This window comes from Sinocyclocheilus grahami, unplaced genomic scaffold, assembly GCF_001515645.1.
Source record: "Sinocyclocheilus grahami isolate Dianchi unplaced genomic scaffold, SAMN03320097.WGS_v1.1 scaffold2382.1, whole genome shotgun sequence".
Taxonomy (NCBI): Eukaryota; Metazoa; Chordata; class Actinopteri; order Cypriniformes; family Cyprinidae; genus Sinocyclocheilus; species Sinocyclocheilus grahami.
The window spans coordinates 24,725-50,472 of record NW_015507561.1 but is presented as its reverse complement, the minus strand read 5'-3'; the positions used below and the strand labels follow the sequence as shown (position 1 = coordinate 50,472).

At 38.4% G+C, this 25,748-nt stretch overlaps 1 protein-coding gene across 1 annotated transcript; it reads left to right on the top strand.

The window, feature by feature from the left end:
* The first annotated feature begins 1,789 nt into the window (after window positions 1-1,789).
* LOC107574907 (protein MLP1-like) lies at window positions 1,790-25,748 on the top strand. The gene is given in 9 exon segments (XM_016261331.1): window positions 1,790-1,913; window positions 5,051-5,713; window positions 17,686-18,312; window positions 18,555-19,742; window positions 22,593-22,690; window positions 22,692-23,603; window positions 23,733-24,137; window positions 25,499-25,626; window positions 25,727-25,748. Coding segments are annotated over 9 exon segments (4,167 nt in total).

Sequence of the window (25,748 nt, the reverse complement as noted above, 5' to 3'; positions counted from 1 at the left end):
CGAAGGTATGCAGATTGTTAGTACTGCACTGCCTCCAGCGTGTGATTTGAAAATTTTGAGTGTTAGTAAATGTAGGGATTTGGAAACACAGTGAAGACTGGTCACAAAATTGAAACAGAATGTGAAAAAACTGCATAGCCAGTGTCCTTGCTCGGTGGACTCACACAAGTAGACTCGCTGGTCTTTAAACTCTTTGGTCTTCACAAGACGAGGGTTTCACTTGAGGGTTGCTGGCTGTTGTATATTATACTCTCACTAGGTATATAAATATGGATGATAAATATCGCACACCCATAATATCTGCCTTAAACATTGTAATTTAATTCAGCAGGACACACTTTATTATTTAACAAAACAAAGGGGCTAAGCAAGCAGTGAAACTGAAAAACAGCATGAGAACAAATGCAACATCAGCACAATGTGACTTCCTAGCAGCAATAACTGCACTAAATCTAAAGGGAAAAAACAAACACACATTGCTATTGACTGCTGCTGGTTGACTAATTCTCCTAATGAGTACTTGCTTAAACTGTTTAAGTACTTTACCGGGCATTTGGACATGCCTTACTATTTAACAAAACAAAAAGGTTAAGCTAGTGTGCCAAAACAGAAAAACCTTGTGAAAGCACGAGAACAAACATAACTTCAGCACCTGTTAACATAGTAAACAAAGCAAGCATTTCCTTGCAGTGACAACTGTGTTTAAAACTAATGAGTCAAGAAACAAATACACTTACACGCTGGATAGTTGTTCTGGCATTTACCTCACCTATGGCAAACCCATGGTTCAACTCGCTGTTCACTGCATTTACTGCAGAAATTCACTTAAACAATCAAAGCTGTCCAACAAGTTTAGGAACCACTTGCATTCTAGCAGATGCTCCAAGCTGCTGGATCTCAAAGACAACTGCAAATAATCCTACAATTATGAGATGTAGGAGTCTTGCAGATTTTTGTTCATAATGCAATAGACCTTATGCACCAGAGAAACAAGTGAGCAGCCATCTTTAGAATTTTGTCTTTGAACTTCCATTTTTGCAGTAGGTCTATAGCATCACCGTTAAAGAGTAATTAACTGGTGAAGTGGATTTTCTTACTGTAGAGTAAACGGATGTTGTCATGATCTTAGGGGTAGGATCGAATATACAGTTTGTACAGTATAAACCCAACATGTGTGTTTGTGTGTGTGTGTGTGTGTTTGTTTGTTTGTATGTGTCTGTGCTCTTTTTCAGTTAGTAATCTGAGGATCGTTCTGCTAGGAAAGAATGGATCAGACAACAACAGTGTGGGAAACGTTATACTGGGTACAGAAGCATTTCACAGGGACACTCAATCTTATTCAAAGCATCTCAGTGAGATAATCAGTGGAAAGGTGGAGAAGACACACATCACAGTCATCAACACTCACCTGCTCCAGCCAAATTTCCCACAGCATCAGATAATAGAGGCAGTGAGAGAGTGTGTGTCTCTGTCTGCTCCAGGACCTCATGCGTTCGTACACGTACTGCAGCATAATGACTTCAGTGAGAACGACAGACAGAGAGTGAAATATGTGCTGAACCTATTCAGTGAGCAGGCCATTAAACACACTATAGTAGTTACTACTGATGAAGACACACTTACATCCAAATTGGCTTCTAAGATATGGAATAATGCCGTTAATAATTTAATAAAGGAGTGTGGAGGACATCTTAAATTTGATACAAGAAACTCAGGATGGCGCTCTGAAATGTTGAAAAGGACAGAGGAGATAATCAAGAAAGAATGTATAGAATATCTCATCTGTAACATGTATGAGGATGGAGGTGGAACACCAGTGGATGAAGATCAGAGCAGATCTGGAGCTTCAATCAGAGAAAACGACAAAAAGGAGAATTCTGTTGAGAGCACAAAAACAGGACATGATGGAGGAGGTTTGTCAGTCTTTTTTCTATATAACATCTCTAAGAATATGCTCATGAAATGCTACCTTTTGGGCCTTCAATACTTACAGTGTAGTAGAGACCGTAAATGACAGGGAGAAAAATGAGGAGCAATAGTGCGTAACTTGAACTACTATTTATTATTTTTACTAATCTGTTTTAATATATACATACATTTAGACATATTTAATAGGGTATCAAGACATTGACAGAAAGACAAAGTATGCTTTTAGTGTGCATGTGTGGTGTTTTTTCTTTCAAGGGTTCAAGTGCGTAGCGCTAAAACCCTATTGTAATTGTTAAGATTTTCAAAGATCACCATTCTGCCCTAAAAGTGATCAGACAGATCAAACCATAAGGTGTAAAGACTTGAAACTTTGAGGGATACTGGTACCCCCGTCTACAACGTCACCAAGGCTCACCTGATTGGCCTGAGGGGGCCGCTACAGCAATCAAAAGTATGAAATCGCTCATAACTCCTAAAGCGCTTGAGGCAGTGTCTTAAATCATGGGAATCCTTGGGTCAAGACGAACAAAACGTATATGTCAAATTCAAAAATTTGATGGATTTGAACATTTCTGAAATTGTTGGTTATTTTGGAATTTTTATGTTTTTTTGCCTGATCGTAAGAAAAACAGCGGATAAAGATTCCCCGAAGAGTGAATATCAATAATTATCAAAAAAAAAAAAAAAAAAGTAAAAAAAAAAACTTGAAGTTTTGGCTCCTCATCGTGAAGGGGTGCCAAGGCATTTAAAAGAGGCAGGCCGCTTTTACTAAAATGGTTATGACTTTTGATTGGAATTAGATATTTACATAAAACTTCATACACGTAAGTAAGAACTCAATATTAAGTCACATGAAAAAATACAATAATTATAAAAAAATAAAAAATAAAAATGTTGAACTTTACACTGGTTAGTTATTGCAAGGTCATCTAAAAATTGGCATGCCCAAATATACACAAAAGCCTAAAAATCCTAAATAAAAATTCAAAACTTCACTAACTTAAGAGAGCTCTTAATACATATGATTCTAAACAAGCGTGCAAACTTTTATATCGATTGGACCATGGGTGGCAGTATAACTTGAAGGTGAAAAATTTTATATTTCTAAGGCAAATTACATGTGCTTGTTGATATGTCTGACTCGTGTAGAATTTCACAAAATTACCTGAACACATGATTATAGATAAACATGCAAACTTTTATGGAGATTGGACCATAGGTGGCACTATATGGTTAAAAAGCGTAAAAAAAAAAATTAAAAAAAAAATACAGTGGAGATCAAAATTAGAGAATCATTTATGGATGCCAAAAAAAATTATGTAATCTTCATCATTCAAAAAAATTTGAAGGAATTTTAGTTGTGGCTATACCATGCTATTAGAACAGTGTTTTACAAAATAACCAAGGCACTTCAACAAAAACCCTTTATTTTGTGGAAAACACAGTGATCAAAATTAGAGAACAGTAACCACTGTAGCATGAAATTAGATAACAAAAATTTTAGAGAATTAAAGCTGTCAGAAATTAGTAGAAAGTGTAGAGGCTCCTGCTCTGAATGACTTCAGCATATCTGCGGCCGCAGGACATCACTAGTTTCTCATACTGCGCTGCTGTGATCTTGGTCCACTCTTCTTCCAGTCTCTTCCATAGTTTGGTGACTGTAGTGGGTTTCTAAGCCATAACATAAAAATCTTGAATCTTGAACTTTGAATTTTCCAGAGATTTTCAGTTGGGATTAGATCAGGATTCTGGGCCGGCCATTCATTATGTCAATGTTCTTTGCTTCAAGGAACTGCTTTACCCATTTTGCAGTGTGAAAGGGATCATTGTCCTGCATGAAAATTGCAGGCTGATTGGCCGATGATTGGAGGGAAGGAACTGCATGTAGCTGCAGGAGGTTCTGATAAACATTTGCATTCACCAGCTTTGTATCTGTTATAAGAGGTGCAACTCCTGCTGCACAAAACATCTCCCAAACCATGACACTTCCTCCTCCACCTTTCACGGACTTCTTTACACACTCAAGGTTCAGTCTTTCCCCAGTTTGACGCCAAACATAAGGTTTCCCATCAGACCCAAATAAATTAAACTTGTGTAACAGAGGCCAGCGGTAGGTGCTGTGCAGGTAAAACCTCACTCCCCTGACCTTAAGAGACACTTTAGCCTCCATGTTAGTGCATCCGCCTCCCATGCTGGAGACCTGGGTTAGAGACCCACTTGGAGCGAGAACGAAGTGTGGTGGTGAGGACCCGGGGGCAGAGGGGTTACACTTGCTCTCATCACTAAAGTAACTTTGAACCAGTACTTCTCTCTCCACACAATATGCTTTTCAGTCACCTTAGAGCGGCTCACCATCTTGCAAAGTCAGTGAAAACTGTAAAGTTAGACTTCCAGTTAAATAGGGTTTTTCAGATAATTAAGGAAATTATCACCAGGTGCCATATTAACACCAATGACTGGGAGGTATCTGTAAGTGTTCTCTAATTTTGATCAGAGTTTTTATTCAAATATCTCATTTAAGTTTGTTATACTGTGGTTCAGAATATATTTAACTCAGGAAATATGCTTAAAAAACTGCCCTTCTACTCCTTTTAGAATAACTTAAAATAGGACAAAGCATCGACCTTGAAATTGAGGAAATTGTAGGTTGTTCTCTAATTTTGATCTCCTGTATTTCCTTACAAAAATTCCTGTATTGGCTAAAAAAACGCTCTTTTCCAACTCTGATCTAGGTGGTTACAGGCATGCTAAATAAAACAAAATACCTTTTTGCACATGTGCTAAAAGGCATTAAAGTGCTTGAACCCCAGTAATTGCTGCTGATTATATAGACAGTGATATGTGTTTGTAAGTACATGTGGGTATATGATGATAAGATTTTAAGTTTTTGGTGGACTATTCCTCTAAAGGCTGAATGTACACAGTTTATGCTGTCAGAGATTCATATATAGAGAGTGGATTCACCTAAACAGCAAGTCAGTAAACTAATGCTAGTTAGCCTTCAGTTAATAAAATAATGCTCTGCAATCTAATTTTATTTTCCAATATAATATTTTTGTTGTTTGAGAAAGTGAACATTTGGTACCAAAATTGAGTGCACTGTCTCTAATCTTGTTTTAAGTGATGACTACTGGAAAAGAAAAGCTGAACATTGTGCTGTGTGGAAGTAATCCAACACTCAAGAACTCAGTGTCTAAAATATTTAGAGGTGTAACAAGTAAACCGGGACGTAAAGAGATGAGTAGAGTGTGTCAGAAGAGAGAGGGAACGATTCATGGACGGCAGATCAGTGTAATAGAGCTTCCAGCTCTCACTCGGCTCTCAGAGGAGGAAGTGATGCGGGAGACTCTCCACTGTCTGTCTCTCTGTGATCCTGGAGTTCATAATTTCATCCTCATTACTCCTGTCACTCCACTTACTAATGAAGACAAAGCAGAAATTGAGAAGATAAAAATAATATTTAACGCACAAGAGCACTTCATGGTGCTTTTCATTACTGAACTCACTGTTGACAAAATGGTGTCAGATTTTGTAGAATCCACAGAATCTCAGAGGATTGTGAGTCTCTATGGGAGCTGGTACAGTGTGATGGGGTTAAAGGACCAGAGAAACTCACAACAGATCTCAAAGCTGTTTGATTGTATAGAGAGCATGAAGCCTGAACCCTATTCTCTTCAGATGTATATGAGAGCTTCAGAGAAGAAAGTTAGACATGAACTAGAAGAGAAACTGAGTGTGAGAGAAAATGAAATCAAAGAGTTACAGAAGAATATCAAGACACTGGGTAAGTGGATTCATTTATTTCTATGAATAAAGCATCTTTTTGAGAATAAATGTATAAATTTACAGGATATTTCAGTTTATTTACAGTACAGTGAGTAACGTTGGTTTTGTTGCGTTTCTCAGAACTGATATATGCTGCCTTTTGCTTGAATATTATCTTGTGTCAGCTTGTTTGTTCAATTGCACTACTATTTTCTTTCGCTTCAGCTATAATTAAGAGACATTTAATTTCCATGCCTTATAAGCCTGAAGCATCTACACCTTCTCCATTGTCCATTTGAAATGTTAGCTCTGAAATCGTGTCTGAAAAGTGAGATAACATCTGGGTGCATATATATTGCTTGTAATTGAGATTAAGTAAAGATCTGTTGAGTATTTTAACATATAATTTTTGATTGTGTTGAATTAAAAACCCAAAACTGCAGTGGGTCCACCAGACCCACAAACACTGGCTGAGTAACACAAATATGAACACCACACAAGGGTTAATCTAGGTTTAAATTGACAGTGTGTGTCTGCCTCCCGAACAATGTTAAGTAGATCGTTCCAGAGTTTGGGCGCTAAATAGGAAAAGGATCTGCCGCCCGCAGTTGATTTTGATATTCTAGGTATTTTCAAATGACCAGAGTTTTGAGATCGCAGCAGATGGGAAGGACAATAACACGATATTTGCTCGCTCAAGTATTAAGGAGCTAAACCATTCAGGGCTTTATAAGTAATTAGCAAGATTTTAAAATGTATTCGATGTTCAATAGGGAGCCAGTGCAGAGTTGACAGAACCAGGCTAATATGTTCGTTGTAATAAGGTTCAATAAAGAGGAAGGACGAGAAAGTCAGGGGTGGCGAGTAAACCTTTTATTACTCAAACAAATAAACCAAAGGACAAAATGTTGCCAACTGCTTTCAATTGAAAGTAGCTAAAACTGGTAGCTAAATGTCACTAGATGACATCACAATGGCAAATTCACTGATCTATATAAAGATGAACGTAGATCAGTGGGCAAGATGAGAACTTGGATAAGGTTTGTTCAAGAAGTTGCTATATTTGTCCCTAAACGTTTGAAAAAAGTCTTAAAAGGGGCAGGGAAGTCGCTAAATCTAGCTACAAAGTAGCTAAATTGGCAACACCGCCAGGCTCTCTGCCTCCACAGTCTCTCTCAAAGACACACAAACAATGCTCAGTCTCTGGTGGTGATCAGTCTCTCTCACAGGTTTGAGGTGCGCTTATATCTCGTCTCTCACCAATCACTGGAATTAGAGACAGGTGTTAGTCTTCATTCACTTGACCTCCTTATCAATGCTCGTCTCCACACCCGTTCTCCCACTTCAGCCTTCGCATTCCCATGCCCCCCTTGCCATACTTGTCGTACTTCCTGATTCTTGTAAGAACTCTAGCTGCTGCAATTTGGACCAACTGGAGTTTGTTTATTAAGCGCACAGAACAACCACCCAATAAAGCATTACAATAATCTAATCTTGAAATCATGAACGCATGAATGAACGTTTCTGCATTTGACATTGAGAGCATAGGTCGTAATTTTATATATATTTTTAAGATGGAAAAATGTGGTTTTACAAATATTAGAAACATGGTTTTCAAAGGAAATATTGCAATCAAATAGCACACCTAGGTTCCTAACCAATGACGAAGAATTAACAGAGCAGCCATCAAGTATTAGACAGTGTTTTAGGTTGTTACATGCTAAGGTTTTTTCCCCCAGAATTTAGCAGTAGGAAATTACTAGTCATCCAGTTTTTTATGTCAACTATGCATTCTATTAGTTTTGCGAATTGGTATGTTTCATCGGGCCGTGAAGAAATATAGAGCTGAGAATCATCAGCATTACAGTGAAAGCTAACACCGTGTTTCCTGATGATATCTCCCAAGGGTAACATGTAAAGTGTGAAAAGCAGTGGTCCTAGTACTGAGCATTGTGGTACTCCATACTGCACTTGTGAACGACATGATACTTTTTCATTCACTACTACGAATTGATGACAGTCAGATAAGTATTAATTGAACCATGCCAATGCAATTCCATTAATGCCAACATCATTTTCTAGTCTATTCAAAAGAATGTTGTGGTCGATAGTGTCAAATGCAGCGCTAAGGTCCAGTAGCACTAATAGAGAAATACAACCACGATCGGATGATAAGAGCAGGTTATTTGTAACTCTGATAAGAGCAGTCTCGGTACTATGATACGGTCTAAATCCTGACTAGAAATCCTCACAGATACCATTTCTCTCTAAGAAGGAACATAGCTTAGAGGATACTGCCTTTTCTAGTATTTCTGATAGAAAAGGGAGATTTGAGATTGGTCTGTTATTAACTAATTCTCTAGGATCAAGTCATGTTTTTTTAATGAGAGGCTTAATAACAGCCAATTTGAAGGTTTTGGGGACATATCCTAATGTATTTGACGAACTAACCCTTGTGTGATGTTCATATTTTTCTTACTCAGTCAGTGTTCGTGGGTCTGGTGGACCCGCTGCAGTTTTGGGTTTTTAATTCAACACAGTCAAAAATGATGTTAAAATACTCAACAGACATTTACTTCATCCCAATTACAAGCAATATAAACAGCATATATGGTCAAAACTTGCCCTTTACCTTTGTTAGATCACATTTATGAATTAAAGTGTGTGGTCATTGAAAATGTGTTCTGATAAATGTTCTTCACAGAAAATGAGCCAAGGCCAATGAGTCTGAGTTTGAAAAAATCATTAATAGTATAATTTTTCTTTCGATAAAATGTGAAAACTGGGGAAAAATTGGGGAAGTCATGGCCTAATGGTTAGAGAGTCTGACTCATAACCCAAAGGTTGTGGGTTCGAGTCTCATACCTGTAGGGATTGTAGGTGGGGGGAGTGAATGTACAGCGCTCTCTCCCACCTTCAGTACCACGACTGAGGTGCCCTTGAGCAAGGCACTGAACCCCAACTGCTCCCCGGGCGCCGCAGCATAAATGGCGGGGAGCTCTGGGTGTGTGTTCACGGTGTGTGTGTGTGTGTGTGTGTTCACTGCTGTGTGTGTGTGCACTTTGGATGGGTAAATGCAGAGCACTAATTCCGAGTATGGGTCATCATACTTGGCCACATGTCACGTCACTTTCACTTTCAAATAATAAAGCATAAACAGATGCAGATGCAGACAGAGCACAGCAGTAGTGACTTTATGAACTTCTTTACTTCCAGGATCGATACTATTAGAGATAAAATTGTAACTATGCAGTCGTCAGCTACAGTATCGCATCAGGTAGTGCACTGTAGATCCCTGAGGAACAATTCCACCCATTCTCTGCTATAGGAGAGGAACAATTTTATAAAAGTATCAAATCATCAAAACCTACAACATGTATGTTAGACCCTATTCCATCTAAGCTACTAAAAGAGTTGCTTCCAGAAGTCATATATCCTCTTCTGCATATTATTAACCCTTGTATGGTGTTCGGGTCTGTTTGATTTCTTTTAAAAGAGACGAAAAGTAAGCAGATATAGCATTTTTTAGAACTTTTCTATACATAGTACAAGTACTTTCCCGCCATGCATAACGAAACACCTTCCGTTTTGTTTTCTTCCAGCTGCAGTCCTTTTCCCGGGCTGCTCTTTTTAAGGCGCGAGTGTGCTTGTTATACCACAGTATTGGATTGTTTTTCTTTATCTTCTAAGCGTAAAGGAGCAACTCTATCTAAAGTGCTAGAAAAGTGAGAGTTTATAGTGTCTGATCCAACATCAAGTTTTTCTGAGCTATTGGATTTACTGAGGAATTGAGACAAGTCAGGAAGGCTATCTCTCCTCAACACTTTATCGTATTCACACCAAACTTGTTTGTTGTGAGTTTGTTATAACAACCATGTCCTGAGATTGTCTGCACGGTTTCATCTTGTGTTCAATTACAAAGTCTGTTGGTTAAGATGTACCACTAGGGGGAGCTGTTGTATTAGGTAGATATATGCATGCATGCAAGTGAAGGAGAGGAATGTTTGTCGTGCAGTGTTTCAGTAAAGAGGTGAGCGTGTTCTTTTCTGATTTATGCTGGTGTAATCATACTACACGTCTTGCGGAGTTGCCGGGTTACCATACGTATTATCAGAACTAACGTACTCATGAAGCACAACTGGATGTACGGGAAGCAAAATGGTTCAAAAGTACCGTCTTTTATCCGAAACTTCAAAATGGATTTGAGAAGCGAGTTATTCCCCAATTTACAACCGATTTAAGCGTGTTTGAGGCTTTGGTTATTACGCAGAAGTCTGTAGCGCAGGCTTATTTGAAACACAATGTCTGTCACGGGTGTTACATGTTACTTCGTTTTAATTAAGAAATTTAAATAAGACAAATTGCAGCAGGTGTAACAATTTACAAAAAAGAAAACAAAAAGTCTACAAAAATAATGGCTTTAAAATGCAATTTTATTTATTGCAAGAAAAGCATTTAAATTCTTTGTCTGTGGGTGGATTATTAACACAGTTAATATGGAACCAGCGCCCACAATCATCACAGGAAATCTGTAAAAAAAAATAATAAAATGTTAGCAATATTGTCAGCAATTGTGCTAATGTATTTATTAATATTCCACACCATTTTAATAATGCCTCCCCACAAAAGTGACACAGGTCACTTAGGTCATCTGAGTTACAATACAATAGGCAGGGTATGCTTTTTTTTAGGTCAGATTTTCAAAACACTAATGAAAGTGATGCACATCAAAAGGCATGTCAATAACTTTCATGGTTAAAATAAATAAATATACCAGATTGCTCAAGCAGTGTTGATGCAATCTCCAGCCTAAATCGTGCTATGTCTTGTGGTTCATTGGAGAAGTCAATATTGGTATTGTGCAGAATATGTTCTGCAAACTGGAAAAAAATAAAATAAATAAAGACAATAAAATCCTCCCATTTCAATGAACATTTCATATGTGCTGTCGCACACCTTCAAAGCAAACACACCACATGACGTAGTATCCGTCTGAAGTGGGTGAGTTGGATTTTGACACACCCAGTGTGAAACTGGAACTCCCTTTTTTCTCATCATTGCTCTACAAACAGATTTTTTCCCCTTCTTTCTATCATACACAACTTCCCAAAAGCACTACATCAGACTGTGGTGAATTGAATACCTTGTTGTTTGCAAACACCTTTTCTTCTTGATGTCAGGCTCTCCAAGTGGGTCAAGCAGAATGTTTTTTTTTTTAGATGGGTATATAGCCTAGGTAATATCCCAGACATCACAATAAGGGAATATTAGTGGAAAATCAACATTTTAAGGGATAAGCGAAAGCTCAAAGAAAACTATTCTCAATCATAAACTCAAAAACAGTTTATAGGGTCCCACTTTGGACACCAGTACATGGCTGTTATTTCCAGCCCAGGCACTTTTGATACCTACAGAAAAAAAAGGGGAAAACTATAAAAAGTGGAAAAAAAAAAAAAAACACACCAGACCAATATTACAATTCTGACCAACATTAATTGATTTCATTAGTGATTTTTAGCTGTGTATGGGGAGGGGTGAGGGTATATAAGTGGGCCTGCATTTCAGGCTGAGTTTTTTCGGTCCAATTTTCACATCATAGTTCAGAGTCGTTAGTTCGGGCCTGGTTTAGGCTTCCCCTTTATTTTTATATTTTAGACATCCATCAATTAGTGATGAAAAATTTGCGGCTCTGGTGGAAACAACACGAGAGCGTGTTTAGTGTCCCAGAGCAGCAGCAGCATGAAGAGTTCTGCGTTCAAACACACGCGACAGGCTTAAGCTTGCAGAAAAGCACCGGCAAAAGTAATTACCATAAATGTGTCGGGGGAAATAGTTTTGAGATATTTTAATTATTTACTAATAAAGTACTGTTTTCTGAGTCGGTATCGAAAAGATGAATATCACGACCCTGACTCGCCATCTCCTCATATACGCACCTTTAGAGAAGTTATGACCATAATGAAAGAGGTTTGGATTTTGATTATTTATTTCGTTAAGTAGTAGTTTAAAGCTTTCTATAAATATATTTATCATGTCTGTGAGGCATGCATTCGCTTAGTTTCGGTTCATTTTTGGGAAGAGCTCGATTTCAAGACGAGACGGCTAAAAGCGCGTTATTATCTTTATTGTGAGGGCACGCAAATAAAATTAACTCTTTACAGTTACGAATAATGTATTACTCTTTAACATTTATGAGAGAAAAAAAGCAAGTGATCGCGCTGGCACCTCTCTTGCGCGCTTCAGCTTCTCCGCACAAACTATTGGATATAGCGGATTTATCTAGGTGTAACGTTTAAACATTCTTAACTGTTTTATATCTATATATTTTATTTTAGGCAAGTCGTGATGATTTCAGAAGGCTAGATTGATCAAACAGGCGTCTGCCGCTGGTCATTGAAAAACAAAAACCTATAATTAACTTAATAAAAAACGAAACGTAATCACTTTACCATTACATACAAAACTGAACTATTTTAATATAGTTCACTTTATAATCAGTTTACTGCATATAGCCTACTGAAACATTAGACAAAAACAAAGGAAAAATTGCAAGAATAATAAAACACAGAACATTAACTGGAGTGTGAGAATCATTTTACTATGCTGCAGTGTAGCAACACATTTGTCTCTTTTTGCTTTCCGTACATCCTGTTGTGTTTGGTGTATTTGCATGCTGCAGTGTTGCCAAATCCACAGTATTTATTCCGCGGAATTGGGCTACTTTGGGGCAATGTTTGATTAACTATTTGGTCGGGTTTATTACACAGACCTGGCAACCCGAGGGGGAACACAAATTCCAGAGGGGAACAGAATCGACTGCTACACCGGCTCTAAATAAGACATGCAAATCATGCAGCAAAATTGGGCATTTTGCAAAAGTATGTCGTTCAACACGGAAACAAGAGATCAAAGGAATTGAAGTCCCTGAACTGACTGTCCTGTACATGACTAGCACATCTCCAGCACCAAACTAAATTTTGTGCAATGTCCAAATGAGCACATTGTCCGGTACTACAATGCAGGAACTGATTGTGGATACAGAATCCTCTTTATCTTTGTTGCCAGAGCATAAATACAAACAGTACTTTTCTGAATTGCCTCTGGAACATGCTGATGTGCGTCTTGTCACATATTCCAAGGATAACCTTCCTGTGCTGGGACGCATTAACACTCAGGCAATACATATACATTGTTCAGTACCTGCTACATTCTATATTGTGAAAAATATTATTCTATATAAAATATTCTATATAAAGTGGAAACCTACTGATGGGCATGGACTTAATATCTTCCCTGAATCTGTGCATAAAAGGAACCACAGTACTCATTTCCAAATAATCCGTGTCTGAGGTGTCAAACTCCTTTGCACTTTTGACTGTGCGAAGAACTTTATGCATCAAGTGAAACTGCGTGAAAATGTTGCGCCTGTGCAACAGAAACTGCGTCGATTACCATTTTCGGTGAGGGACACTGTGTCGACAGAACTGAACCATTTGTTAGCAGCAGACGTTATTGAAAGAGTAGATGCTTCACCCTGGATATCACCTATCATAGTGACCCAGAATAAATCAGGAGATACCAGAATGTGTGTGGATCTCAGGGAACCGAACAAGGCAATCGTTGTGGACATTAACCCATTCTGCACATTGAGGAACTGTTTTCGCAGCTGAGAGGTGCAGTGATGTTTTCCACAATTGATCTTGCAAATGCCTACCATCAGGTCCCATTACATGAAGATAGCAGAGACCTCACTGCCTTCATAACACATGAGGGTCTGATCTGTTACAAAAGAGTCTGTTATAGATTAGCTTCAGCCACGGCAGCATTCCAGAAATTGATGTCCACTATACTCAAAGATGTTCTAGGTGTCCAGTGTTACCTGGATGATGTTATCGTGTTTGGTGATTCTATTGCTAGTCATGATGCTCACCTAAAAACAGTGCTGCACAAATTTCATGAAGCAGGACTGCATTTAAATGAACAGAAATGTAAGTTTCACCAGGAAAAACTCACATTCCTGGGCCATACCATCTCTAAAAGAGGAATTGATGCCAGATAACAGTCACCTGGAGGCAATACGTAATGCCCCCCCCCCCCATTTGGTCTACGTTAAGATTGTATGGCATCTTATGGCATGGTGTGCAAAATTAATTCCAAACTTTGCAGCCGTAGTAGAACCTATGAGAGATGTGCTTGGAGCAAATTCAGACTTCCATTGGACTACAGGTGTAACGTTTAAACATTCTTAACTGTTTTATATCTATATATTTTATTTTAGGCAAGTCGTGATGATTTCAGAAGGCTAGATTGATCAAACAGGCGTCTGCCGCTGGTCATTGAAAAACAAAAACCTATAATTAACTTAATAAAAAACGAAACGTAATCACTTTACCATTACATACAAAACTGAACTATTTTAATATAGTTCACTTTATAATCAGTTTACTGCATATAGCCTACTGAAACATTAGACAAAAACAAAGGAAAAATTGCAAGAATAATAAAACACAGAACATTAACTGGAGTGTGAGAATCATTTTACTATGCTGCAGTGTAGCAACACATTTGTCTCTTTTTGCTTTCCGTACATCCTGTTGTGTTTGGTGTATTTGCATGCTGCAGTGTTGCCAAATCCACAGTATTTATTCCGCGGAATTGGGCTACTTTGGGGCAATGTTTGATTAACTATTTGGTCGGGTTTATTACACAGACCTGGCAACCCGAGGGGGAACACAAATTCCAGAGGGGAACAGAATCGACTGCTACACCGGCTCTAAATAAGACATGCAAATCATGCAGCAAAATTGGGCATTTTGCAAAAGTATGTCGTTCAACACGGAAACAAGAGATCAAAGGAATTGAAGTCCCTGAACTGACTGTCCTGTACATGACTAGCACATCTCCAGCACCAAACTAAATTTTGTGCAATGTCCAAATGAGCACATTGTCCGGTACTACAATGCAGGAACTGATTGTGGATACAGAATCCTCTTTATCTTTGTTGCCAGAGCATAAATACAAACAGTACTTTTCTGAATTGCCTCTGGAACATGCTGATGTGCGTCTTGTCACATATTCCAAGGATAACCTTCCTGTGCTGGGACGCATTAACACTCAGGCAATACATATACATTGTTCAGTACCTGCTACATTCTATATTGTGAAAAATATTATTCTATATAAAATATTCTATATAAAGTGGAAACCTACTGATGGGCATGGACTTAATATCTTCCCTGAATCTGTGCATAAAAGGAACCACAGTACTCATTTCCAAATAATCCGTGTCTGAGGTGTCAAACTCCTTTGCACTTTTGACTGTGCGAAGAACTTTATGCATCAAGTGAAACTGCGTGAAAATGTTGCGCCTGTGCAACAGAAACTGCGTCGATTACCATTTTCGGTGAGGGACACTGTGTCGACAGAACTGAACCATTTGTTAGCAGCAGACGTTATTGAAAGAGTAGATGCTTCACCCTGGATATCACCTATCATAGTGACCCAGAATAAATCAGGAGATACCAGAATGTGTGTGGATCTCAGGGAACCGAACAAGGCAATCGTTGTGGACATTAACCCATTCTGCACATTGAGGAACTGTTTTCGCAGCTGAGAGGTGCAGTGATGTTTTCCACAATTGATCTTGCAAATGCCTACCATCAGGTCCCATTACATGAAGATAGCAGAGACCTCACTGCCTTCATAACACATGAGGGTCTGATCTGTTACAAAAGAGTCTGTTATAGATTAGCTTCAGCCACGGCAGCATTCCAGAAATTGATGTCCACTATACTCAAAGATGTTCTAGGTGTCCAGTGTTACCTGGATGATGTTATCGTGTTTGGTGATTCTATTGCTAGTCATGATGCTCACCTAAAAACAGTGCTGCACAAATTTCATGAAGCAGGACTGCATTTAAATGAACAGAAATGTAAGTTTCACCAGGAAAAACTCACATTCCTGGGCCATACCATCTCTAAAAGAGGAATTGATGCCAGATAACAGTCACCTGGAGGCAATACGTAATGCTCCCCCCCCCCATTTGGTCTACGTTAAGATTGTATGGCATCTTATGGCATGGTGTGCAAAATTAATTCCAAACTTTGCAGCCGTAGTAGAACCTATGAGAGATGTGCTTGGAGCAAATTCAGACTTCCATTGGACTACCAAAGCTCAGAAGAGTTTCAAGAATGTTAAAGAACTGATTGCAGAGAGCTCTGTGCTGGCTTTATTTGATCCTGCATTGCCTACAATTGTCACAACAGATGCATCGGATTATGGTATTGGTGGTGTTTTGACCCAGCTCCATTCAGATAAATCGGAAAGGACTGTGACTTTCGCTTCCAGAGCCCTGACCGCTACAGAGAGGAAATATTCGGTAGTCGAAAAAGAAGCCCTCGCATGCATCTGGACCACTGAGCATTGGAGAACATATCTGTGGGGCATAAAATTTAAGTTGAGGTCCGACCTAAGACCCGAGCAGGTTCGGGTCCAAAACTTCGATGAGTACCTCGGACACAGGTCGGGTTCAATATTAGCGGTCTCGGGTAATTTAAAATAAACATGCTTTTTCCAAATGGACCCGATTAGACCAGAATTCTTTTAAACTATTCCGAATGCGTAGGTTACTTTCACTTTAGTGTTAAGTGAGGAACGCACATAGAAAAGCACACAGAAATCATCTTATAGATATGAGATCTGTCAGGAAAATCCACTTGCTTCATTATGCTGCGTGTTCATGCAGGGCTTTTCTTTTTTTGTGTGCAGAAGCCTTTTGCCGGAGATTAGGTTGCAGACAACACTAGCGAATCCATTAATTATTAGGCTATCAGTGGCCCCTTCCTACTTAGACTTTGCACCCGGCATGGCCAAAGTGTTTCTCTACCCTCGAGCGGGGTATGTCCCGAAGTATCCCTCTGTTATACCACAGCCTATCGTGCTGCAGGCCTTTTGTTCTCCTCCCTTCAGGGAGCCAGACCAGCAGAAGCTTAATTGCATGTGTCCAGTGCGAGCACTGGACACATACATCCACAGAGCTGCCCTGTGGAGGAGGGCGGACCAACTGCTTGTAAGCTATGGTCCCCCTAAGTGGGGTCTGCCTGCTACGAAGCAGACCCTCAGTCGGTGGATAGTTGATGCCATTACTACTGCCTATGAGTCCTCTGATCTCCCCTCACCATTGGGAGTCAAGGCTCACTCGTACCTAGGTATGGCGGCCTCCAAGGCCGCCTTAGCAGGTGTGTCTATGCAGGACATCTGCAACGCAGCAGGATGGTCCACGCCCCTCACTTTCGTCAGGTTCTATGGCCTTGATATGCGAGCCACTCCTGGCTCTTCTGTTCTCTTGTCTTAGCTGTGCTCTTCCACACTAGACAGGGATTTGCAAGTCTGGCGGCGTGGGCATTCTCGTTCCCTTAGTGTCTTCAGACGCAGCTCGAGTTCCTGAAGGGTAACGTCTCCAGGTTACATATGTAACCATGGTTCCCCAAAGGGAACAAGACGCTGTCTCAGATCCATACTTCCGGCATCCCTGCGAGCACTTGCTTAATTCCTAGAAGCTAACGCCGGTTCCACCTCACGTGCTTTTATAGCTTCCTGGTCACTACGTCACCTGCCTATGACGTCTCGCCCTTCCATTGGACTGATTACACATGTGATTCAGAGCGTGGTCACGCTGGGGGCGTTCCCTTAGTGTCTTCGGACGCAGCGTCTCGTTCCCTTCGGGGAACCATGGTTACATACGTAACCTGGAGACGTTCTTAAAGCACTTGGACCCGGTAATTGCAGCTTGTAGCTATATTATAAGATTTTTATCTTGAGTGTTTCCACATGCGTATGCGTTAAGCAAAGACGTGAATGGTTTTAAGTGGAAAACTAGTAAAATACACTGCAGTTGTGATTATAGTCATTCAAGAACATTACGTGAATGCAGCATTAATCTAATTTCAAATCACATTGTTAAACTTGTTTTTTCCTTTTACACAGATCCAGAGGGCGTGAAGCTGAATCTGGTTGTGTGTGGGAGTAACAGAGGATTAAAATCCTTCATATCAAACCTGATCCTGAGGCAGAGCGAGAGAAGATCAGAGCTGAGCTCAGAGTGTGTGAGGAGAGACGTGGAGCTTGATGGACGTCTGATCAGTCTGGTGGAGCTTCCAGCTCTGTTCAACACTCAGCTCTCAGAGGAGGACGTGATGCATCAGACTCACCGCTGTGTGTCTCTCTGTCATCCTGGAGTTCATGTGTTCATCCTCATCATTCCTGATGCTCCACTTAATAATGAAGACAAAGCAGAAATGGAGGAGATCCAGAGGATATTCAGCTCAAGAATCAACAAACACATCATGATCCTCATAAAGCAGAATCCAGAGCATCAGACAGCAGAACTAAATGAAGAAACACAGACTGTCATTGAGAGATTTGGAGGACGACATAATTTCATTGACCTGAACACACAAGTGTCTGTGTTGATGGAGAAACTGGAGCAGATGGTTGAGGAAAATAGTCGTGTTTGTTTCTCCACAGAGACATTGATGGAGGCACAGGTGGAAAAAATACAGAAATTAGAGAAAATGAAGAGGAGATTCCATTCATTAGAGACATGGATTCAATCACAAGGTAATGATCATAAAAACCACATGAATTAAACACACTTTTCATGATTACTAAAATCTACAAAGGATTGTAAGACAAAACAATAGAACGATATGCAGAGTTCATGAGAAATATAATTAGCACATGATGCTTTAATGTTTTTGATGTATAAATTATACACAGTATTCTCTGGTGACCTGTATAATTGACAATCTTAACTTGAAATTCAATATGTCATTTTTAGTTTATCTTTGATCTATCTTTAGATTCAAGAGAAAAAGAAGATGAACTGAGAATTGTGCTGCTGGGAAAAACTGGAGTTGGGAAGAGTTCAACTGGAAACAACATTTTGGGAAGAGAAGCATTTATATCAGACATTTCTCAAACATCTATTACTAAAGTGTGTCAGAAAGAGAAAGCTGAAATCAGCAGCAGAGACATTACTGTGATCGACACTCCAGGACTGTTTGATACTGAACTCAGTAATGAACAAATCCAGAGAGAAATCAGCAACTGCATCTCTATGATCCTGCCTGGACCACATGTGTTTCTCTTACTGATATCACTGGGACGATTCACTCAAGAAGAACAAACATCAGTGAAGATCATCCAAAAAACATTTGGTGAAAACTCTTTAATGTATACCATTGTGCTATTTACCAATGGAGACAAACTGAAGAACAAAACCATCGAACAGTTTCTGGGAGAACCAGGATCTGCCCTTAAAAACCTGATTGATGAGTGTGGAAACAGATACCATGTGTTTAATAATGAGACTGGAGACCGAACACAGGTGACTGATCTACTGCAGAAGATTGACAACATGGTGAAAACAAACGGAGGGAGTTACTACTCATGTAAGAAGTTCAGAGAGATGGAAAGAGAAATACAAGAACAACAGAAGAAGATACTCTTGATGAAACATGAAGAAGAAATAGAGAAGATAAAGACTGTAATGAAGGAAGAAAAACAGGAGAGTAAGAGAAGAGAGGACGAATTTAGAGAGAGAGCAGAAAGATATAAAACAGAGATAAAAGAAAGAGATGATCAAGAGAGAAAGATACGAGAGGAATGGGAGAAACAGAAACAACAGGAAAGACAAAGAAGAGATGAAGAGGAGGAGAAATGGAGAAGGAAAGAACAGGCAATGTGGGATGAATATAATAAGAGACTTAAAAAAGAAGGAGAGAGAATGAAGAAGATGATAAAGGCAGAAAGACAGAATCATGATAAAGAGAGAAAGAGAATAATAGAAGAATATATAGAAGAACAATATAAAAGAGACATGAAAGACATAGAAGAACAAGAGAGAAAGATTCGAGAGGGACTGCTGAGAGAACGAGAGGAATGGGAGAAACAGAAACAACAGGAAAGACAAAGAGAAGAAGAGGAGAAAGAAACACATAGATTTATTGAACTTTCTACAGGAGCTCCTGATGTTCAGCACACAAACAGTAAGTGAAAACTATAACCAACCAATTTTGAAATTTATTAGAAAAAAATAAATATTTGGGTGTAAACAAAACTTTAATTTTACTATACTTGCTGTATAGTAACTTGCTGTTTGGCAGTTTATGTGGTTGCTGTATTGTTGAGGAAATATTTCACTGGTTTATAATCATCACTCTTACCAAAAAGTAGTATACTTCAAGTTTATTTTATTAAGTATACTTTATGTAGTAAGTATACAAATATCAGTGTACTAGTAGTATACTTGTAAGTGTACTATTTCAATACTCATTGGGACTAAATTGGCCTACTTTCTAGTATATAAAAGTATACTTTTAAGTATAACAGTAGTAAACTTTGAGTACACAACTAGTTTACATCAATATTTTAGCTTGTACTGCAACTATACTAAAAGTGAACTTATAGGTACACTGATAGTTTACTAATTAGATACTTGTAGTAACATGTTTAGTACACTTTGAAGTATAGTCTCAGTAAACTACTAGTTTAGTAGTTTTATACTGCAAGTATACTCGTAAGTTTTCTTTAAGTGAACTTTACATCATACTTTAAGTATACTACTATGTCCCTATAGGTATTAATTTGTATATGTTTTGTTATATGAATATCTGAACATACAAAACATCAAAAAAAGAACAGGGTATCTGTTTGTAAACAAAAACATTTTATTCTAGCTTCATGCATTCTTTTTTAAACACTTGAATGTGGGTAAGTTTCATTAAAAAATTAAGAAATAAACAATATTTTGAACAAAAAGCTGAAAAAAGACTATGAATTGGATTCAGAATGATAATCAAAACGTAGATAGAGTCGATCAACACCCCAAAGCTTGACAGTCATTAGTACCTCTTCATTGGTCGACATTTTATTCTGCGTTGTCGCCCTTCCATGTAACATCCAAATCAGTCAAATCACATAACGTGACAGTCGTAATAGACTGCTGCCGGATGTGCTTGATACTAAAGTTAAAAGTGTATTAAGCTGTGAAAAAGACACTATTCCTCAGGTGGTTTTCTGTGCACTCGTACAGAGACGAAGGGAAACACAGACACGTATAGGTTACTTTGGGCTTCGGGTATGCGCTTAAATTGATAAATACACACAAAAATATGTTCAAATGTCTGCATTGTGAGTTTTTTTTTCTTAAACACAGTCAGTCATGTCTTAAATGAACATAAACACTTCTAAAATTAATCAAATGCTTTTCAGTATATTAGATCTGTGCATTCGGTCTTAAAGTATGCTCCTTGTGGTAGAGCATTGCGTTAGCAGCACAAAGGTCATGGGTTCAATTCCCAGGGAACACACATACTGATGAAAAACGTATAGCCTGAATGCACTGTAAGTCACTTTGGATAAAAGCATCTGCTAAATGCATACATTTAATTTCAATTTTAAATTTAAAGTGACAGCAGCCTAATGCAGCCTGCTGCTGTCTGTGTCATTAATGTTAATAAAACAACAAAAGAAGACGATAGACTTATTCACTGCTCTTCACTGAATAACTTTAGTAACTTTAATAAGAATCAATGCACATTTAATTCATATGGTGAAGATTATGCAGTGTTTTATTTTTACATTTGATTACTTTATTTAGTTTCTGTATAGTAGGCTATTATTTTATGGTAGGCTAAACTGTTTATTTCATTTGATCTTTTTTTATATTGTATTTCTCCTATTGTTTGTAATTTTTAGTTTTTGTAATTTTCTTGTTTTCAGCTTACTGTTGTCTGCTGACAGTTAAACTGCTTTAAAAGAACAGATGAATGGGTTGAGGGTCATTGTTGAGTTTTTATGAACGCACTGACAGGTGCCCCTTGACAAAGTTTGCTTAGGGCCCCCAGAAGTCTAGGACCGGGACTCTGTGAGTCTTTGTATTCATGTCCCAAGTCAAATTGCAAGTCCTGCTTAAAAGTTGCAATGTCATAAACACACTGAAGAGTTGTGATAGACAGTCGAGGTCAGAATTATGAGCCCCCTTGGTAAATATGAGCAAATCTGCATTTTTTTATCTTTAATTATTATTATTATTATTATTATTATTATGAAGAAGAAGAATCTTATTTTTATTAGTAACATTAATATTATAAAGACAGGGAATATTCAGGGAAGACAGTTATCCTACGTTTTATTTAATGGGATAAGGGACCTGTATAATGGATAAGGGTGTGGTGACCCATAAAAACATTGAAGGGCCGATTACATGACAACGTTTTCAGTCACAAATGGGAAACTTTTTTTGTTTAGCCACTAACGGGCATATTTTTGAAAACAGGTTTTAAAGTGCAAGTTTTTGAAAACGCCACTGTTATCGTTTCTGTGTAAACACCCAATACGGGAATCTTTGAAAAAGGTGACGTCATGCGCGTGCACACAACAATGGCGGAGTACATGGTACTGTTGTTGCTGCTCAAGAGTTTGGTAACGCTTCTTCAGCAAAGTGTGGATTTACTTCACCAATATTACAACCAACAGCGGAAACGCATCATATACAACATATAATCATCACTTCCCTACAGGTACTGTTTACTAACAAGGTGACAGCGCCAACTACTGGCCTGGCATACGTAATACAGTGTTTTTGGTCGTTTTCGCGGATATGTGTAAATGCGAATCGTTTTAAAAACGTTGCCGTGTATATGTGAAACTTTTAAAAAATGCAAGGGAAAAACTTTTCCGTTTTTGACTACATCGTTGTCGTGTAAACGTAGCTTCAGAATCTTGAGATGGCCTGTTGCAAATATTTTACATTTCATGTTTGAGTTTGTTACTCAGGGTCCCAGATGTAATCAACTGTTGTTAAACCGTATAAACCCTATTATTGTCACTTTCAGATGATGAAGATTCACCATCAGATTTAGGATGTTTAAGAATCTTGCTGTTTGGGAGGACAGGAAGTGGAAAGTCGGCCAACACTATCCTCAGAAAAAAATGGGTTTTACAGTAAGAACAGTTCATGTTTAGTGACCACTGCTTGTACAAAGATAATTGGTGAGGTTGGTGGTCGATCAGTAGCTGTTATTGATACTCCAGGACTCTTTGACCTCTCACTGACAAAAGAAAAAGTGCAGGAAGAAATAATGAAGTGTATTTCACTGTCAGCACCTGGACCACATGCGTTCATCATTGTGCTGAGTCTGGGAGGAATCACCAAAGAGGAGAAGGACACTTTAGACATGATCAAGATGATCTTTGGCCCAAAAGCAGCAGAGTTCAGCATTGTTCTCTTCACTAAAAGAGGTGATCTGAGAGGACAAACAATAGAGCAATATGTAGAGAAAAATGCTGAACTCAAGAAACTAACCAGTGAATGTGGAAACAGATTCCTGACTTTTGACAACGCAGAGACACAAGATCAGACACAAGTTACTCAGCTGTTGAATATGATAAAACAGATGAATCAGGGCCAATACTTCACTAATGAGATGTTTGAGGAGGCAGCGATCTCCACTGAACAGAGAATGAAAATGATAGAAGAGAATGAAAGAAAAAATCTGGCTCAAGTTGAAGTATTAAAAGCCAAATATGACATGGAAATCAAAAGCATGAGAAAGAGACTGGAGAAGAAGAAACAAAGGACAGAAGAGGAAAGAGAGAGACTGAAGAACAAGTTCAGAGAACAAGAGGAAACACTCAGGAGAGAGTTTGAGGAGAAAGAAAAATCAGATCAGAAGAAACGAGAGACAGAGGATCAGAAACAATCAAAAGAGGAGGAACAGCAAAGAAATGAATATGATCAAAGAATAGAGATGGAGAGAGAGATTGAAGATCAGAGAATACAGTATGAAGAAGAGCTAAAAGAAAGAGAAGAGAGAAAGAGAAAAGAAGAATATAAACGACAGCAGAGAGAATGGGAGGATGAGAAGAACAGACAGATGAGAGAACGAGAGGAAGAGGAAAAAAAGAGAAAAGAAAAACATGAGGAACAGCTGAGAGAAAAACAAGAAGAACTGGAGAACAAGAGAAAGAAATTTGAAAGAGAGAGAGAAGAAGAACATATGATTGAAAGAAAGAGAGAACAGAAGAAGAGAGAATATGAAGAGAAGATAAATGAAATGAAAAGACATTATGAGCAGCTGGAGCGAGAGAGGAAAGAGGAGTGGAAGAAAAGAAAACGAGAGGATGAAGAGAGACGAGTGGAGAAGAGAAAGAGATGGGAGAAAATTATAGAAGATCTGAAACGAGAGCAAGAGGAGGAGATCAAGAGAAGAGAAGGAGAGGAGACAGAAAGAATAGACAGAGAAGAAAAAGAGTGTGATGAAATGAAACCGAAACAGAAACAGAAAAAGGAAATAGAAAAGATGAAGAAGAAAGTTGAAGATGAAGCCAGAAAACAAGAAAAAGAATTGAACGATTTCAGCAAAAGAGTAGATCAGCAGGTTCAGGAGCTCAAGGAGAAAATAACCATAACCTATGAAAAGGAAAAATCAAAAAATAGAATTTGTCATGTCATGTGAAACATTTTTAAACATTATTGATGAGCCAAATTAATGGCATGTGTGTTTTGAAGGTTTTTGTTTCTGTATTTCTCTCTCTCTCTATTCATATAATCAGGGCTATTCCCATTTGCTCCAGAGAGTTCAGTCACTTACACGCCTGTCAGTTATTAAGAGATCCTGAAGACCATAATGAAGGTGTTTGATTAGAGTTGGAGCTCGACAGGAGCAGACTGAACAAAAGTCATACAAAAAGTCATATGAAATTCACTTTCTCTCAGTAGATTTTAAAACAACATGAATCATGGCAGACCTTAAAAGACTTAAAAGGAAAAAAAAGAAAGAAAGAAACTCAAACATATGGATGTATACTGTATGTTCAGTGTAAGTTTGTACAGGTGCACAGGTACACGCTTCAGTGGAGCAGCCACACATTTCTTCATTTATAATCATTTAATAATTTAATCAATGTTCATGTATTTAATCATTTATTATATTACTTATTATTTTCCTTTATTAGTGCTTGCTATTGTTGTTTAATCTAATGGTGATGGTCCACTAGTGACAAAACTCTGCTCAGTCTTGCTGATAATGCTAAAAATGTGACTGTAGTGAGTGTGTTTTATCTCAGTTTATTTCAGTGCATGGCCAATATATGTATATTTATACACATCAACATATACAGTATATACCCAATTACAGCTGGAAAGAGGGACGTTTTGTTTCAGGGCTCGAAATTTACTTTTAACATTTTGGAGCTGCCAGCCGTTACGCTGAATTGGCAGGTTTGGTGCTCCATAATTTTTAGTTAAAAGCTTCAACAATTGAACCTGATTTTGAATTATTTGCCACACACTTGTCCTGGCATTTATTGTTAGTGATGCAGTGATCTTGATTTGTCATGGCCAATTCAGATTGCCGATGTTTTACAAGCAAATGAGTTGATTCTCATAGCCGTTTTTAAAATGTATTTAATGTTTTTAAGTAAGAGACAAGCTAGAATGTAAATATGAGTACATGAACACGATTTTTATTTCCACTATTACAGGCCATTCTCTCTATATCCATTTAAAAAAAATTTAAAGACAACCACTGCATTTTAAACATTAAAATTAGATTGTATAATTTCAAAATCTGAAGCAAAAAAACAAAATGGTCTGACTTAAGCTTTGTGAATTATGCTACTGTTACATCCATAGGAAAGTAGGAACTTATTTGATTTGTGTACAATGTGGGGCCTGTTATTATGTGTGTGTGCTCGGTGTTCTTCTATGTTGCTCTTGGTTCTGCTGTCTGCTTGACAGGCTCATGAGTGCCACCTGATTCCTGTCCCAGCTCGTAAAGTGGAGTACAAGGGAACCCAGAGAATTCCTGTCCTGGGAGAGAGAATGGGGCTTTCCTCTTTGAGAGACTCTACCATCTTCTGGTCCCAGCGCTGTTGTTTTCTATGTTGTGCATGTTGCCTTGCTTGTAGTGCTCAGGTAAAAAGCTGTGTAGTGTGCTGAGACTTTAGATCAATCTGAACTGTGCAGAGTGTTTCAGCTAAAATTGTGA